The sequence below is a fragment of the Cinclus cinclus genome, chromosome 4 (genome assembly GCF_963662255.1).
Source record: "Cinclus cinclus chromosome 4, bCinCin1.1, whole genome shotgun sequence".
Classification (NCBI taxonomy): Eukaryota; Metazoa; Chordata; class Aves; order Passeriformes; family Cinclidae; genus Cinclus; species Cinclus cinclus.
Window position 1 is genome coordinate 10,532,822 of NC_085049.1, and position 15,514 is coordinate 10,548,335.

Below are 15,514 nucleotides of genomic sequence, written 5' to 3' on the forward strand. Positions count from 1 at the left end.
TAAGAAAAATGGCATTATTATTAATATTATTATTACTACTACTATTAATCTCATCATCATAATTTATCAACTTAAAATATTAGCAAATTTTCTGCGATCAAAAAAACCTAATTATGGAAGTGGAAATGAATTGATAAAATGGATGTAAAGATCATTAAAATATTTTCTCATTCAAAGTTTTTGCATCTGTGCTTGTATTCACACATGCAGAGTATTTCTCTAATTATCTGAGAATTTTTAGAAGTGCTCGATGTGGAACACATGAAACACAATTAAAAATGCTTACATTATAGAAAAAAATATTCTAAAAAGTCCATTGAGTATAATTTGCACCCATCTGAAATATACATTAAAAATAAGGTGACCCTGGGAATGTGTGTAAAGAAAGCCTGCCTTCTTTTAGGTTGTGGTAATAAAAGGTACCAAACAAATAAAAGTTGAGATTTTTCTTATTTACCAAACAGAATCACTGCACAGTATGTTTCTTCTGTGCTGAAATACTGTTCCAACTTATGAAAAATTTGGCTTCGGAAAGCAATTTATTTCCTTTAGAAATCTATTTGGACATACTTGGGAGTCAACTTTCAGAATTTGTGCCTGGCAGCTTTGGCTTCCTTGTCCTTTTTTTTTACTGTAAAATGAAGGTGGCACAACAAAGGGGTATGTATCCTGGTGCTGGTTTTTATTGTGTTTGAATTATGAGTCACCAAAAGGCTTCCTGAGAAGTCAGTGTTGTATTTAACAAATGTCATAATCTTGGTTTATTTAAAAAAAACAACAAATGTTGAACATGAATCATAGAGGGCAAGCATAGCCATTGTTAAAGCCTTCCTTCCCTTTTTAAGAATGTAAATGAAAATTGCTCAAAGAATCATACAGGGATTGATATCTCATTTAGAAGATGAATTTAGTTTCTGCAATTTTACTAGATATGCAAATCATAGGGGTCAAGAGAGTTTTGTGGCTTAGGAAGTGCCTGAAAAGCACACCTTCCCATCTCCCAGTGCTGTGTCTCAAGTCTGTAGCACAATAGATAATGTAGTCACTTGTTTCATAGTGTATTAGCTTACTTTATTACTATTAAATATTGCACTATTTTACAAATCACCACATCACAACGTCTACACAATGTACTTTGACAACAGATTTGGAAGCCCAACAAATGCTGTTTAATAGGACATTACATTATACTCAACCAACAAAAACATTGTTCCACACATTTAGACTAAACTTTAGACATGCCTCAGTACACAAGCACAAGTTGTATGGTACTTTTTTGGAGTTCAGCTCTGTAGTTCTCCATCCTTAGGCTGAGATCTCCCAAATCTCTGAAGAAGGTGAGATACACTCAGAAACTAGACTATGGGTGACTGAGAAAAAAACCCAAGTTTCTTCATGCCTCAGTATTGCAGTAGGCTCTCCCACGTACCACGCTTGGGAGGTATTTGGCTTCAAAAGATGTCATCTTTCACTGAGATGCACGGTCCAAGACAACACCATTAACTTTTCTTGTAATACTGCTTGCAAATGCAGAGGAGAAACCTCTCTGGCCTGGCCAGATTCCAAGGTAGGCAAGCCAAAAAGTCTGTTTTCTCAAACAAACTGTTCTTCAATTTGTGTGACTTCATTCACTAATACCAGTAAGACTGAAACCAGTCAGCAGTACTGCCAGTGGAGCTCCTGGGCTCTAGCAGTGACGTGGTTTGTAGCCATCAGACAATAACGTGCCCTGTACTTCTCAGGGGAGACAAGAAGTTGCCTGTCCCAAAGGCAGAGCTCCCGCAGCCCTGCACAAATCCTGTGTGCACAGTAAGTCTCTTTGTACTCCAAACAACTGTAATGTCTGACTGCTCACTGTTTGTAGCCCCTTGGCTATAAGGAGTGGCACAACAGCCACTGGAGCACTGGTAGTTATCTCTTTATGGCATGCAATGATGACAATATATGTCTATACACTTCCTTTTTGCTAAAAGATTTTCTGCAGGGACTTATTTCTCCAGTGTGCAAACTAATTTCTTCCAATGTCAGCAAGAGTTAGGCACATACATCCCTAGGAGAAGTGTCCCCAAGTTTTAATAGAAGCACTGTTCAAATTTCACACAGACCATATAAGCCTGCATTGGAAAAGTTTCACCAGTCAAAAAAGAAGTTTTGAAACAAAATGCTTTCTAGTAGTCATTAAAAAGCTGCTGTATAATATATGTAAAAAGGGTTTATCTAATGCTTTGCAAAATTATCCACAAATGTACCACACAGTGCACAAACATTAATAAGAAAGAAGCAGCAAAACGATAGCACTACCACTTTGAAACATTATGCATTAATACTATTTCCAGTAATACAGTGTAAGAACTACTAGCTATTATTAATGTCTGTTTTTTCAGGAATCCATATTCATTAAGGACATCTATGGTTTCTGTACCTTTTATTCAGAAATATGGAAGCAATTGCACACTGTTTCACTGCTAATCAGAGCTATACAAGAAAATATATGAAAGTTTTATTAGTGCAAATTTTAGAATAACTGGTCTCCTGCCCTAACTCCTCCTATTCAAATTTGTCATTTCCTGTGTTACTGAAAGGTTACAGTTTCTCTCAGGAAAAATATTTAGATTGAATCCCTTCATAAACAAGGCTCTATATTTAACTTATTTTTTGTTTACCTGCTGTAACGTGTAATATTTATTGAAACAGATTTTATATCAGATAATTGCAACAAGATGCTTAAAAAGTATTTCAAGTGAATCCAAAGCATAAAAGAGTCTCAATGTGTAGGGCACAAGGATGTAAATAATTGGAAGGTTGCTAGGAGAGTACTTATCTCACAGTTAAAAATATGATATTCTGCAAGGTGAACATACCTTGTAGAAATGAGTCAGGAAAGCAGTGCTTCAGGAATTTTGTTAATGTAACAGCAGCTATTTTTTTGGTATGTTAACAGCATTTTCTAAAAATCCTTCTGAAATTTAATTTCTGGAATTCACAAAGGAAAGACAACTGTCCTTCTTACTAGGCTGTTACGAAAACATTTTGCACAAAATACTGATTTCTATGTAGGGAAGACAGGAAGAGACAAGTGTCCATGGCTGGGAAAAGGGCAACATGACATCTAACAGAAAAGTCAGTGAAGTGAACATTATAGCATGACTCACAATATTTTTGATCATTAAATGTTTTTGGCTTTACTAGCTAAAATCAGCAACAAAAAAGAACATGAAGGAAAGGGAAACAACTCAAAAGCCAGCATGAGAAGAATATGTTCACAGAGAAATCACGCTGAGGAAATGGTAGAATTTTATGATGTCATAAAAAAAGCTCATAATTTTGAGATGGAAAGGAAAAAGGTCAGCTATGAACCTTTGCTTTCCATCGTTTTTAAAGCAGATGGATCCAGGAACAACAGAGCACTTAGAGAGATGGCAAGGCAAAATGGTGTGGCAAATTGGAAAGAGAAAATTGTAAGAGGATGCTGTCAGCAGCATGTTCAACAGAAGTAATTTATGTCTCCTATTTCTAGGTATCAATGGATCATGTAGTACACTTCAAATGGGTCAGTGGCTCAGTGTTAGGTCCATGTGCACACTCCCTTTGTGTGATCAAATGTCCCTTAAGCTCACAAAGAAGAGATATATGTGACATTTATGAATACAGGAGGTTAAAAATACAGATATTGCCAAATATCCCTCTCAACATTAGACTACTTTCAGGAAATAGGAGGAAATGGATCAGGAGCAAATGTACAGTTGAAGTAAGTACCTGGAGAGGAGAAAGTATGCCAGGAAACAGGAGAGATATGAGACCTTGTCTTTTGTCGCAGACTCTCCTCTCAGAAACAATGAAAGAAGCAGAACTTCGTGAACAAGACAAGAATGAACACACTACTGTTAATTTAGAGTACTTGTAGGAAGCAACTAAACCAAGATTGGGTTCCTGCAGGAAGTGACTGGAAAGAAACAAAATGCCAGTGACTCAGGGACATAAAACAGTAGAGACAGCAGAATGATGGAAAACCTCTGTAAGTCCCAAATCAAAAACCTACAACATACTTCCAGGAATTTAATTTCTTTAAATCCTCAGAACTGTTGACTAGAAACTCCTGAACTGGGGATGAGCAAGCCATGAGATAGAGGGTCTCCAGTTTGCAACAGGTACTCTGTTAATATTTTGAATGAAGAAGTGCAGAATGAGAATAAAAGCCACAGAGACCTCAGTGGTGCGATGAGCTCATGGAACCAAGAGATCAGAATTTCCTGGGCCAGACGTGCTGGCAGGGTGACAGTGCTGCCTCAGCTTTGTCTTGTGCAGAAGATAAAGTCTTTTCCAAAAGACAACAACCTGGAGATAAAGAAGCATGAACTTTCCTGATCAGAGGAATTGAAACACATAGCAATCCTGGCAAAAAACCAAAACCCAAACAAAGAAAGAAACCTCTATGGGAGAAAAGCAAAACTGGCATATTTGAAACAAGTCCTTGGAAAGGGTATTGACGATGGAAGGTTCCTTCCACTGAAGTCTGCTTATTTTAAGGGATTCTTGCTTTTCACTGGAATATTCAGAGATGTTTCTAAAATTTCTGACTGTTTTTGAAATTGCTAATGCTATGTGTAATTTACTGGTATCTGTTAGTGGTTTTAAGGAGTTACACACTTCTACTATTCTGCAGTGTCTGAGAAAGATAATTTGCCTTTCTTTTATTCACACAATTCACAAGTATGTAGTTAAATTCTCCCTCCTCATCTGGACTGTGTGTGCATTGCATGGGGCCCTCACTATTTCCCATGCCGTGTCATGGTGACACTGGCTGCTGCCAGTCATCCCACACCAGGACTGGGCTGACAATTAAACAGTGTCAACAGTGTGTCAAGTTCTCTGGCTCAGTTTTGTACCAACATTCTCAGCTTCTCAGAGCCAGTTTGGATTCTACCATTCTCTTATGCCATGATTATAAAATAGCCATCTGATGCAGGAATTTTTTTCAGCCTCCCACTATTTGCATTTGATGTTTCACTCTCAACACCTGTTATGAGTTGCCATAACTTCATGAATCAGTTCTGGGTTGTCTGCAGGTTTCCTTAACAACAGCATTTCAAACACAATCTTGATGAATCTAGATTTGAATCTATCAGTTCTTTTATATACAGGAAAAAAAGGTCTTTTAGAAGACCATTTCTGGAGCTGTCTATAGGTTAATAGATTTCAAAGGTACTTTCCAAAAGAGATGGCATACGTCAAATACTTGGATAACTCAATTAGTAGAACATGCCAAACCTAGTTTTTGAAGTCCTCATTACTGAATATTTTGCTCTACATAAATTTGCTAGAAACCACTTCAAACACTAAGTGCTGTATTCAGTAGTACTGGACTAATTCAGAATTTATTCTCTATCTACATTCAGAAAGACTGATTTTTGAGAGCTCTTCCACACTATTTCAGCAGCCTATACTCAGTGAAATCTACATTGATTGTAGAAGCTGAGAATAAAGTATAAAGCCTGAAGCAAAGCTGGAAAGGAATAAATCTCTAATCTCTTTGGGTGTTATTTTAGTTCTTTTATATTAATTTTTTTCTTCTCTTCTTTTTTTTTCTCAACATTTTTCCACTAACTTTTACAATAATTTTAGTTTTTGTTTTTCAACGCAAAGACATCTAGCAGCTCATAGTAATCAATGGAAACAATATGGATGTTCAGCAAAAACAGACGTACAGATACTGAACTATTACGGTGCATCCACTTAGCAAAGAACTTGTCCAATAAACAAGAAAAAGACAGTAAGATGTCTAGCCAGTGCTAGAGAGATGCTTTCCTTTGACAGACAATTACATTATTTCCATTATTATTTTTTAACAAGCAGATACATTGCTACTTCTGCTTTAGAAATCTTAAAATGAGTAGACTATGAGTTGTGGGACTTCCTCCAGCTGGATTGTACCCCATGACAAGTCTCTGTTGATGGTGAGAGAGATTTTAGTGGCCTCTTTAAATTTGAGTACTGCTGTTCCCTCCATCCTTTTGAAACATGCAATCTTTTCCTTCTCCTGCATACTCTCAGGCTGCCAACTCTCTAAGCTCGAGGGACAGTGGTTTTTAAATCCTTAGCCTGCATACTATGTGCATCCAAGGGAGTATATTTTCCAGTATGGGATACTTCTTCCAATAGTGAGAATAAATCTCAGTCAATGTCAATCTGTTTCTTGTCTGTAATGTAAATAAGATTGCTGGATGAGAGAGAAATTAAGCCACTTATAGAAATGGATTTGCCACAATTAGGTGTGCAGTTAGGCCACATTAATTTCAGACAGAAACATTACAAAGACAATACACAACCCTATGCAAAACACAGCCTTCCTCACAGGCAAGAACATCCCTTTGGTTTTAATCTTAAAAAATGAGACATTAAAGACAGGATGCACAGGGTAATGATGGAAAAGGATGGAATAATTCAAGTGTCATTACACATCAAAGTTAAGAAATTAAAAATTGGATCCATGAGTAATGAGAAAGTATGCTCTGTTTTACTGGTGTCACTGACTAAATGTCTTAGAGTCAAAGAAATTTTCTCTATTTGGTTTTGCATTCAGATTATCTCACATGACCAAATCTGATCACCTGTTTATTATTTGTAACATGTCAGATAGACACATACACCTGAATCAGTCATCCTCTATTTCCTTTATAATCAGTCAAGCAGCAAATATAGTTTTATGGTATACCTAGATATACCTGACTTATGTGAAACATCTAGAGTGGAATTACAAGAATTACATCATAGAAAAACCTATTTCTGCCCAGGGACTATAAAAACATGACGACTAGCACAGACATAAAACCCCACACACTAGGTGTATATTTAGTCACATAGATTCCCCTTTCCTATGATTAGATAAAAAAAAAGAAATAAAACCCTGGTTTTAATCTTAAAACAGTTCTCATATTTGTGTTAAGATATGATTTAGCCATCTCTTAGGTAAAGTAGGTTTGATTCATACACTATTTTTTCAGTTCTTTTGAATCACTCAAGTGAGCTTTTTTAAAATTTTAATTTCATCTCACAACCTTAAGGTATAGTCATTATTTCTGAAGTACAAAAATTTATGGTAGCAAAAATTGCATTTGTTCTGTGTCATCCCCTTAAGATTAATACACTGTACTACTTCCAAATATTTGCTTTAGTCTTGGTCATTGTTCTACCATGAAGAAAACACACTCTCTTTCTCTTCTTTGCATTCTCTAAAGCAACCAACCACTTCCTGCCCCAGCAACAAGGGTTAAAAATTCCTGCATCTGGACCTAGTATGTTGTGCCAGCTGAGCCAGGGGAATGACCTGTACCTCAGTGTTTGGCCTGAGCTGAGAGCAGGTGGTGTAAAAATTACAGTGCCTTTATTGAGCCTTGAGCTCACTGTAGTATCTCCCACCTGCCACAGAGATGTGTAGGAAATAACCACAGCTCAGTTAATGTACCAGAACTTGTTAAACTGTCATGTTGATCCATGTTAAACTATCATGTTTTGATCATGAATCAATGATCTAAGAAGAAATTCTCCTCAGAGAGAGCAATTACCCTCAAGGGCTTGAGTATATTGCTGCTTCAGGGTTTTTCTTGCTACTGTCCTGCACTGATTGCTGTAATATCTATTTTGTTGTCTATTATTACTCAGGCTTGTTCAGCATACTGGATTTCATACTCCACTTCTCTCAGAAGACTGGTGTTCTAAATAGTTTTCCTCTAGAGGGTGATTATCTTGTCTTCTTCAAAATAAAATTCCACCTTTTTAAGGTTACACTAACCCTCCTAATCCTCTTTATGCTCTTTTTTGGTTATGAAATTCTCCCTATTTGTCAACTTCTTAATAAAAGAAATGTTGCTTACTCCATTGTTCAAGATTCTTAATGGCCATTAAAGAGAACCAGATTTAAGACCAATGAATACAATGAGGTTCTCTGCAACCATTAATTTTCTTCAAGTTCATATACTATAGTGACTCCAATTTAATTATCATCCTAATATGGTTTCATTCCAAATAAATAGCATATTCTGTCTCTTGTAAATAATTCCTTTATATATATATATATATATATATATATATATATATATACAAGAAAAATATTTTATTGACTATGTGCCTTTATTGACCATGGATTTTCTGTAATCACCCTATGTTTGTTACTTCTGCAATTTGATATAATGTTAATATATTCCTTATTCTAAGGATTTTTAGGTATTCTAATGATAAACATTTGCCATATGCAAACACTAAAGCGTCACTTCCCAATTTCTATTCTTCAGAAGGAAAGGAGATGGCATTTTTGCGTCTTTGTATATAGAATCCTTTTCTTTTTAAGCACAGAAGGTGTACATCAAGTGGCATATGAATGCCTTTAGACAAACAAAGATTTTTAATTTAAAAAATCCAATCATTATTTATTTCGGATACTAATAAAGTAGGATGGCTGCTCACCTTGAATGACCAAAGAAATTTTGTTTGGCTAAAACAATAAAAGCTATGAAATAACTTATCCCTGTCATGTTTTCAACTCTTTTTCTGTTCTTATTGCTTCTTTATGGATAAGTCTTGACTCTCCCCTTCCAATGGTGAACATTCAAACTTACTGTGCCAGGCTGGTGAGAAAAAAACAAGTCACTAGAAGTATTTTTTTTTTTTTTAAATTAGAGAAATATGTACCATGGATCTCTGTTATCAGGAAAGAAAATAACCCAAATAACTGTTGCAAAAAATTTTTTTACAATGAATGAAAAGGAGGCAAAATGGCCTAGGAAAACCAGTAACCTTGTAAAGGGTAAATAAATTGCTCTGATTTTGATCTACATTAATGAGTCAATACATACAAGTATATCTAAAGCTTGCAGCACTGCTTTGGGTCTACATGAGTTTGCTGCAGACACCACACAAACTATTATGGGGTGAAAGGTCTGGAACTGCCCTAGTTTTACTCTTATACAGAGATGGCATCATTGACACTCAAAACACATAAAGGAATGTACAACAAATCGTAAGATTTTGCCTAGGATACTTAATTACAGACACACTTTTCCAGAACCAATGATGTTACTTCCCACAACATGGAAATTAATTTCCAATCTAGCAAACAAGGATGTAGTGAGTATATGTATGTCTTATGGTTTAGAACCTTTTACACACATTTTTGTAATTGTACAGACTTTCCGAACTTACCTCCTCTATGGATAATCAAAGAAGTTTCACTTCCAACAGGACATTCTTTAAGTATATCCACTACTTCTGCATGGCTCAGGTTCTGTACATTCTGCTGGTTGATCTCAACAATGAGGTCACCTTCACACAAACCAGGACATCCCTGAATGTCTAGAATTTGCTTCACCCTCTGTCCTGTAGGACTGTCTGCTATAGTGAAGCCAAAGCCCTGGGCCCCTTTCACAATGGTTAAGGTCATGAGTTCAGCTTGGGTGGCCCCAGAAGAAGCCATTGATACATTATCATCATGGGCAGGTGGTGGGAATGTGCTATCAAGCTGACTATCTGCTGGAATGGAGTGCAAGGAGTGTGGTGGTCGATCTGTTACGTCTGGAACAGACTGAGAAGTCCTAGAAATGTATTCCAAATAAGTTTCATAGTTATGTCTTCCATTTACCACTACCGGAGGCCTCTCCATTACTGCAAGGGGTGGCACCATGCTGTTGGCAGGATCTTCAGGATCAAAGGGCAAAGGGTATCCACGACATAGCACCAAGTTGACACTCTGACCAATAGGAACAGACTGGAAGAGTTTGACTACATCTGCGTGAGTATGTCCAAGGACACAAACTTCATTAATATAGACAATCACATCACCTAGAACGAGAAGAACAAACAGTGACAACATGAGACAACTTCAGTTGCTGTATATGCAGTGCATTTTTTAAAAAAATGAGAATAGAAGTCTACTTAAAAAAATACAATAAATTCAATCAACATACCGACTCATATAGGAGAGACAAAAAAGTAAAGTTTGTCTGGCAGTAAATGTAATACAAAGACACAACGACAATACCAGTCATCTTCTGTGGAAGCTCATGGATGGAAAATTAAGATGAATCCAGACATTCACCTTTTCTTAAAATTTCCTCCCTATTTTTCCAACTCCTTTCAGTGTAGTCTCCCTAGATTACTTTTTTTTATAAGGTAAAATGGATGATTATTTGGAGAGCGTGTTGTCAAGAAATACCATTGTTTGGTGAAGAGTAAAATAAAAAAAGAGTATTCCTGGACTTAAGAATCAATGAATAGCAATGCAAGACTGTGTATACATGTGCATAAGGAAACACTTTTTACACTGATCATGATATTGAAAATTTTCTGTTAAATGTGATTATTTGCCATCAGCCATTCAGAACTGATACTGTCATTTCCTATTCTAGGCATGAGATATATCTAGCTTACATAACATAGAGATATTTCATGGCATCTTGTTGTAGCCAAAAGGCTCAAGGACAATGACACAACAAATTTTTTTGGGGTGGGTTTAATAGCTTTACATTAGAAAAATCTAGGCAAATATATGAAAATCAGTTTAATATTTTCACCTAGGCAGCTGATCAAATAAAACCAAAGATACTCCCTTTACCTTTAAATCTTGTCTCATGTATAGCAGACCTACCAGTCTGAGCATATGGAAGCAGAATACTTTAAGTCAACAGGCTATTTATGGGTCTCCATATTGCCCACGCACCAACCATCTACTGTTACTGAAAAGTTCAGAAATAAGTTCAAAATTCTTCTTAGTGTTAGAATAAATATATATATTTATAGCCATAAATAATTTTTATGTGCTGTTAAGGAGCATATTAAAATAAAAATGAGTTTTCAGTGCAAACAATATTCAGAATAATTTGATGACCCACAGTCAGTTTTCACTTTCAGAAAAAAGTTTGCATCTATAGAAAAATAAAAGGATATTTGGTTAGAGAACTCTAGAAGTCAAAATATTTTTCTAAGTGAAGACCGTCTTATTATCCTATCATTAATCACCAGGATGCTGTGAGATATCTACAAGGTACACAGTTCAAAAATTGACACATCGTAACACAAAACTTTTTAAAGGTATTTGAAAACTCAGCAACAAAATGAGAATGATTTAGGGAGAATGAGGTGATTTGGGCGGAATTGCTTTAAGTGCATTTATGAAATTATGTCTTTCAAGTACTTCAATCAAAATATCTAATCCAGCAAACTGAGGATAAGAGTGTCATCAAGATGCCAGTGCAAGGGCTGTTTCTAAGTGAGGACAAAAGGCAAAGGCTGTTTCTATGTGAAAACGAAATGGTCAATTCCCACATGATCAGTCTGTGTAACAGCCCGACAGTAATTAATTGCATATGCACTATGATTCAGAGGAAGATTTCTTCAGAGGGTGCCTAAGGAAAAAATGCTAAGGAAGTTTGTTTAAATGATTGTATTACACACATAAACCTCAGGAGCTGCAAATGCTTTCTTAAATGTGCATCACAAATAGATTTCAAAACAAGCACAAACAGTAATGTCACTTCATAGGCAGGGCTGAAAAAACTCCAATGCTTTTGTCTCAAGCAGCTGAAAATAAAGCAGTTTTCAAAAGCCAAAATTTAAAAGAAAATATGCACCGTACAAAGTACTGTGTCAATGGCTGCAATTCATCATGATTTGCTCATGCCCTGGTAGAGAAAGATCTTACCTGCATTCTCATCCCTGGCTCCCACGTTAGCAGTGAGGTTGACATTGCTCACAACAGGACTGCTTCTGTTGAGCTGAGAGCTGCTCAGTGCATGCTGCAGTTTCAGTAGCTATGCCTTAATAGTAACCTTGCGACTTTTTAATCCATGCAGTCTTTATTTCCCTGAGTGCTGGCAATGCAGCTATGTGGTGGGAGGAGACCAATCTGTTTGTTCATCCTCTCTTACAATACATTAGCAGAGTGCAAAATGAAAAATGCAATTTTTGTGCTGGGCAAGTAAATTGTTGCTTGTTCTCAGCTCTTCACTTTCAGTATTTGGACAGGATTAGCTGTGATATAAAACTTAAATCAATATGATTTCGATATATCAGAAAATTACATAAACTAGTAGACATTATATAGATCTGTAGTGAAAAGAAATTAGATTTGGCAAAAGCAGTGCAGTCAGGAAGCATATGGGCCAAGTAGTCCCTTTCCCCAGTTACTAACCAGGCAAAACTAAGCACTGGAAAATCTTGGGTAAGAACTTCAAATAACAACCTTCCATTATCCCTCACAGACCAGCAGAAAACCCTTCAGCATTTCCTGAACCAAGATCTTTAAAGCTCTTTGTTGTTTCTGAGGTATAACATGAATAGCACTCCTGTTGCTGTAACTCAGTCACAGTGGGACTGTTTGGGACCCACCTGCTGCACTGTCACTGGAGAATGTACAGCCACAGGTTAACTGTGATGAGCACAAGGGCATGAGTTACTAAGTTCAGCTCAAAGAAAGGAGTTATACAGTGGGGCTGCAGTGGGGAGAAACAGTTTCAGATCACGAGACAGGAAGGAGGAAAAAAAGGGGTTAATTTCAGAAATCCTTCAAATTAATCTCTCGACTGTACTTTCTCCAAACCTAACTCATTTTTCCAGCCTGAGAGTTCCTCATGGCTGACACAGAAAAGTAGTCAGTATTTGGTAGGAAGAGAGAGAGATAAGTTAAGAGCATTACAGAGCCAGTGCCATGCTAATGCAAAGTTCAAAACCTCTCTTCTTTAGGAAACCTCCGTTAAAGGTTCCTGTAGCATCTTTTCTGCCTGTTCTCTTCTGCTGCTTCTAATAATAATGGGTGCATATGGACCAGCATAATAGTGATCACTTTATAACTCCTGTCTGATTTTCTGAGCAAGCTATAGTCTGCCTCCAGAAATCACAGTTTCACAGTGAGTGGGTATCTTTGAAGTTAAGCAGAACATTTATATTAAGCATCAAACTTTGCCTGACTTTTAGAATTAAATTTACTAAAATGACTGGATCTTGCTTACAGCATGATTGAGCTTGGCAGGGATCTCTGGAGGTCATGCTGTCCAAACCCTGCTCAATCAGCATCCCTTAGAACCAGTAGCCGAGGATCATGTCCAGGTGGTTTTCTGGACATGGCTTAGGAAAACCAGTAACCTTGTAAAGGGCTGGTAGGTAGGGAGGTAGACTCCACATCTTCTCTGGGCAACCTGTGTCAGTGCTCAGCCACCCTCCCAGAAGGAAAGTGTTTTCTGATGTTCAAAGGGAACCTTCTGTGTTTGAGTGTTTGCCTTTTTTCTTACAACTGGAAAGAACTTGGCTCCATCTTCTTGGTACAGGTATTCATGTAGATTGATAAAATCCCCCTGAGCCTTCTCTTCTCCAGGGTGAACATCCTCTCTATCAGGTGCTCTCCATTTTCATCTTCCTCACTAGCCTGTACAAACTGTACACATGCCACACCATCCTCATCTTACTTGAGACTGTTCAGGGATGGGGGAGCCCAGAAGGGCTGGTCTATGGAGAAGGCATCTGAACCAGACTCTAGATGAACTGGCAGGTTTGACAGACACCCAGTAGACAACAGATACCCTGGCTTACATCTCAAAAATCTACACTGCCACAAAAGCAGATTCTTCAGTGTCTAAATTCAGCACTGAGTTGAAGAATCTTAAAGAATACTGACAACAAGCAAATTTGAAATTGTCCTGAAGTTACCTCTGATTTAGTTAAGGCTCTTAAATTTAACTGAAAAATTTAGGAAAATGGGTCTGGAGGGGTCTTCCTGGATGGCTGAATCTAGTCCCCTGTTGTCAGATACAACACAGTATGTTACACTTGATGAAATTTGATGTCCTCTTCACAGAAACAACCACAAGCCCCCATAATATTTCATATATTTAACTAGCCTGTTTTGCTTATTAAAGGCTGCTGATCATTACTTATTGTCATCTATTGTTAATTGACTCAGTGCCTGAATGTTTGATTAGAGGTTGCATTTTGCTACCTACATATTTCAAAGCAAAACCAGATCTACACTGTCATTATCTTTAGTTGGATTAGTAACTGGTGAAGAAATTTCTTCAACATTTTTTTATGACAGATTCTGTTTTACATTCCTCTCTACAATAATGTTGCAGAATTAAACCTGACACCCTGGGGATCTTCCACAAGCATTAATTCTGAAAAAAAGAAAAACAACTACCAACATTTTTCATGCTTGAAGTGCTTGATCCAAACAGAATTTGGTTTTTTGCCATAACTAGTTTCATCACAAACTAACTTACAGTTTCAGGCATTGTTACCAATTCTATTTACCTCCTTTCTGAAGAACTGTACTGTTCAATTGATTCCATTTATTGTTTCTGATAGGTTTTTGTTACCCCTAGATTCTTTGTGTAAACATCTTGCACTTGTAGGTAAAGTTTGTCCATTTTCTTACCTGTGTTCCCACTATTTGCACACAAACTTTTTTTGCCTATTGCTTTTTGTTATGTTTCTTGTGCACTTAGGTTTCTGGCTGTACTTCAGTGAACTGAATTGCCTACTAGACTGCCATTCTCATTATTAATTAGAATTCACTAAACTTTGAAGTATGAATACAGAGAAAAAAGTGCAGATTAGATCCTTGATTGAAATTTAGTAGAAATGTCTCCATTCTTTCTGACAGGTTTTTGATCATGCTCTTAGTGCTAGGTTTACATGCTTAAAATATGACAAATTGCTGTGACTTAGGGTGGAGACAGCTCTGCTACACCCCTGCAGTCAGTACAAGCCAATAGCAATGGAGCTAAAACCAGCTCATGGTTTGGCAAGTCAGCACAGGACACCAGCTCTGCAGGGCTTGGGCTGCATAATTTTTTGCTGCATTTATAGCCCACATAAACTCTGCTAACTTCTCCAACATTACTTATCCCCTCTTGCATTTCTCACCCATATAATCTAAATTCTGCATATGCATACTTTACATCAGTTTCAGAACTAGCAATACATGATTACTTCATCGTTGAAGCTTTCCCTTCACCTGCCCACCCACACTCTCTACTGTCATTATCAGATATTTCTGTCACTTCTCAGCAGTGACCTTGTCTTCTCTTACTGCAGAGTGCTGCAAGATGGCTGGCACTGGAGCCTGTTAATAATAAATTCAGAGCACGTTTCCAGTAGCAAAATATGAAACATGGGGATAATTTTAATAACAACAGCATGTGATTGATGGTCATGAAAGAAGCATAGATTCGTAAGAAATGAGCCATTTTTACATTCACACATACACTTACAAGCAGCAGTACAGAGAACTATTGTGTGAGGGATCCTTTAAACAGTAGCAGACAAACTATATTCTGAAACTTTGAAATTCAACTTCCCTCCACTTGCCATAGGTGTTATTCCACTGTGTGAATAAATAACTTCCATTACAATGGCTAGAAGCATTTTTTTGGCTGTAAAAGATTTCAGAAAGTTCTGCACAAACAGAAATTCACTGATTTCTTGTTCTCTGACTTGCCACAGAACCTTGTAAAACCTATTTGGCTCTAGCTGC

General features: G+C 37.0%; 1 protein-coding gene across 2 annotated transcripts in view; it reads right to left on the minus strand.

Moving 5' to 3' along the window:
• Positions 1-15,514, minus strand: part of MAGI2 (membrane associated guanylate kinase, WW and PDZ domain containing 2) — a 698,568-nt gene that overhangs the window by 106,884 nt on the left and 576,170 nt on the right. For both annotated transcript variants that reach the window (XM_062490827.1, XM_062490826.1), the window contains one exon: positions 9,196-9,831. In XM_062490827.1, the coding sequence (XP_062346811.1) occupies positions 9,196-9,831 (636 nt within the window). The remainder of the gene's footprint in view (positions 1-9,195; positions 9,832-15,514) is intronic.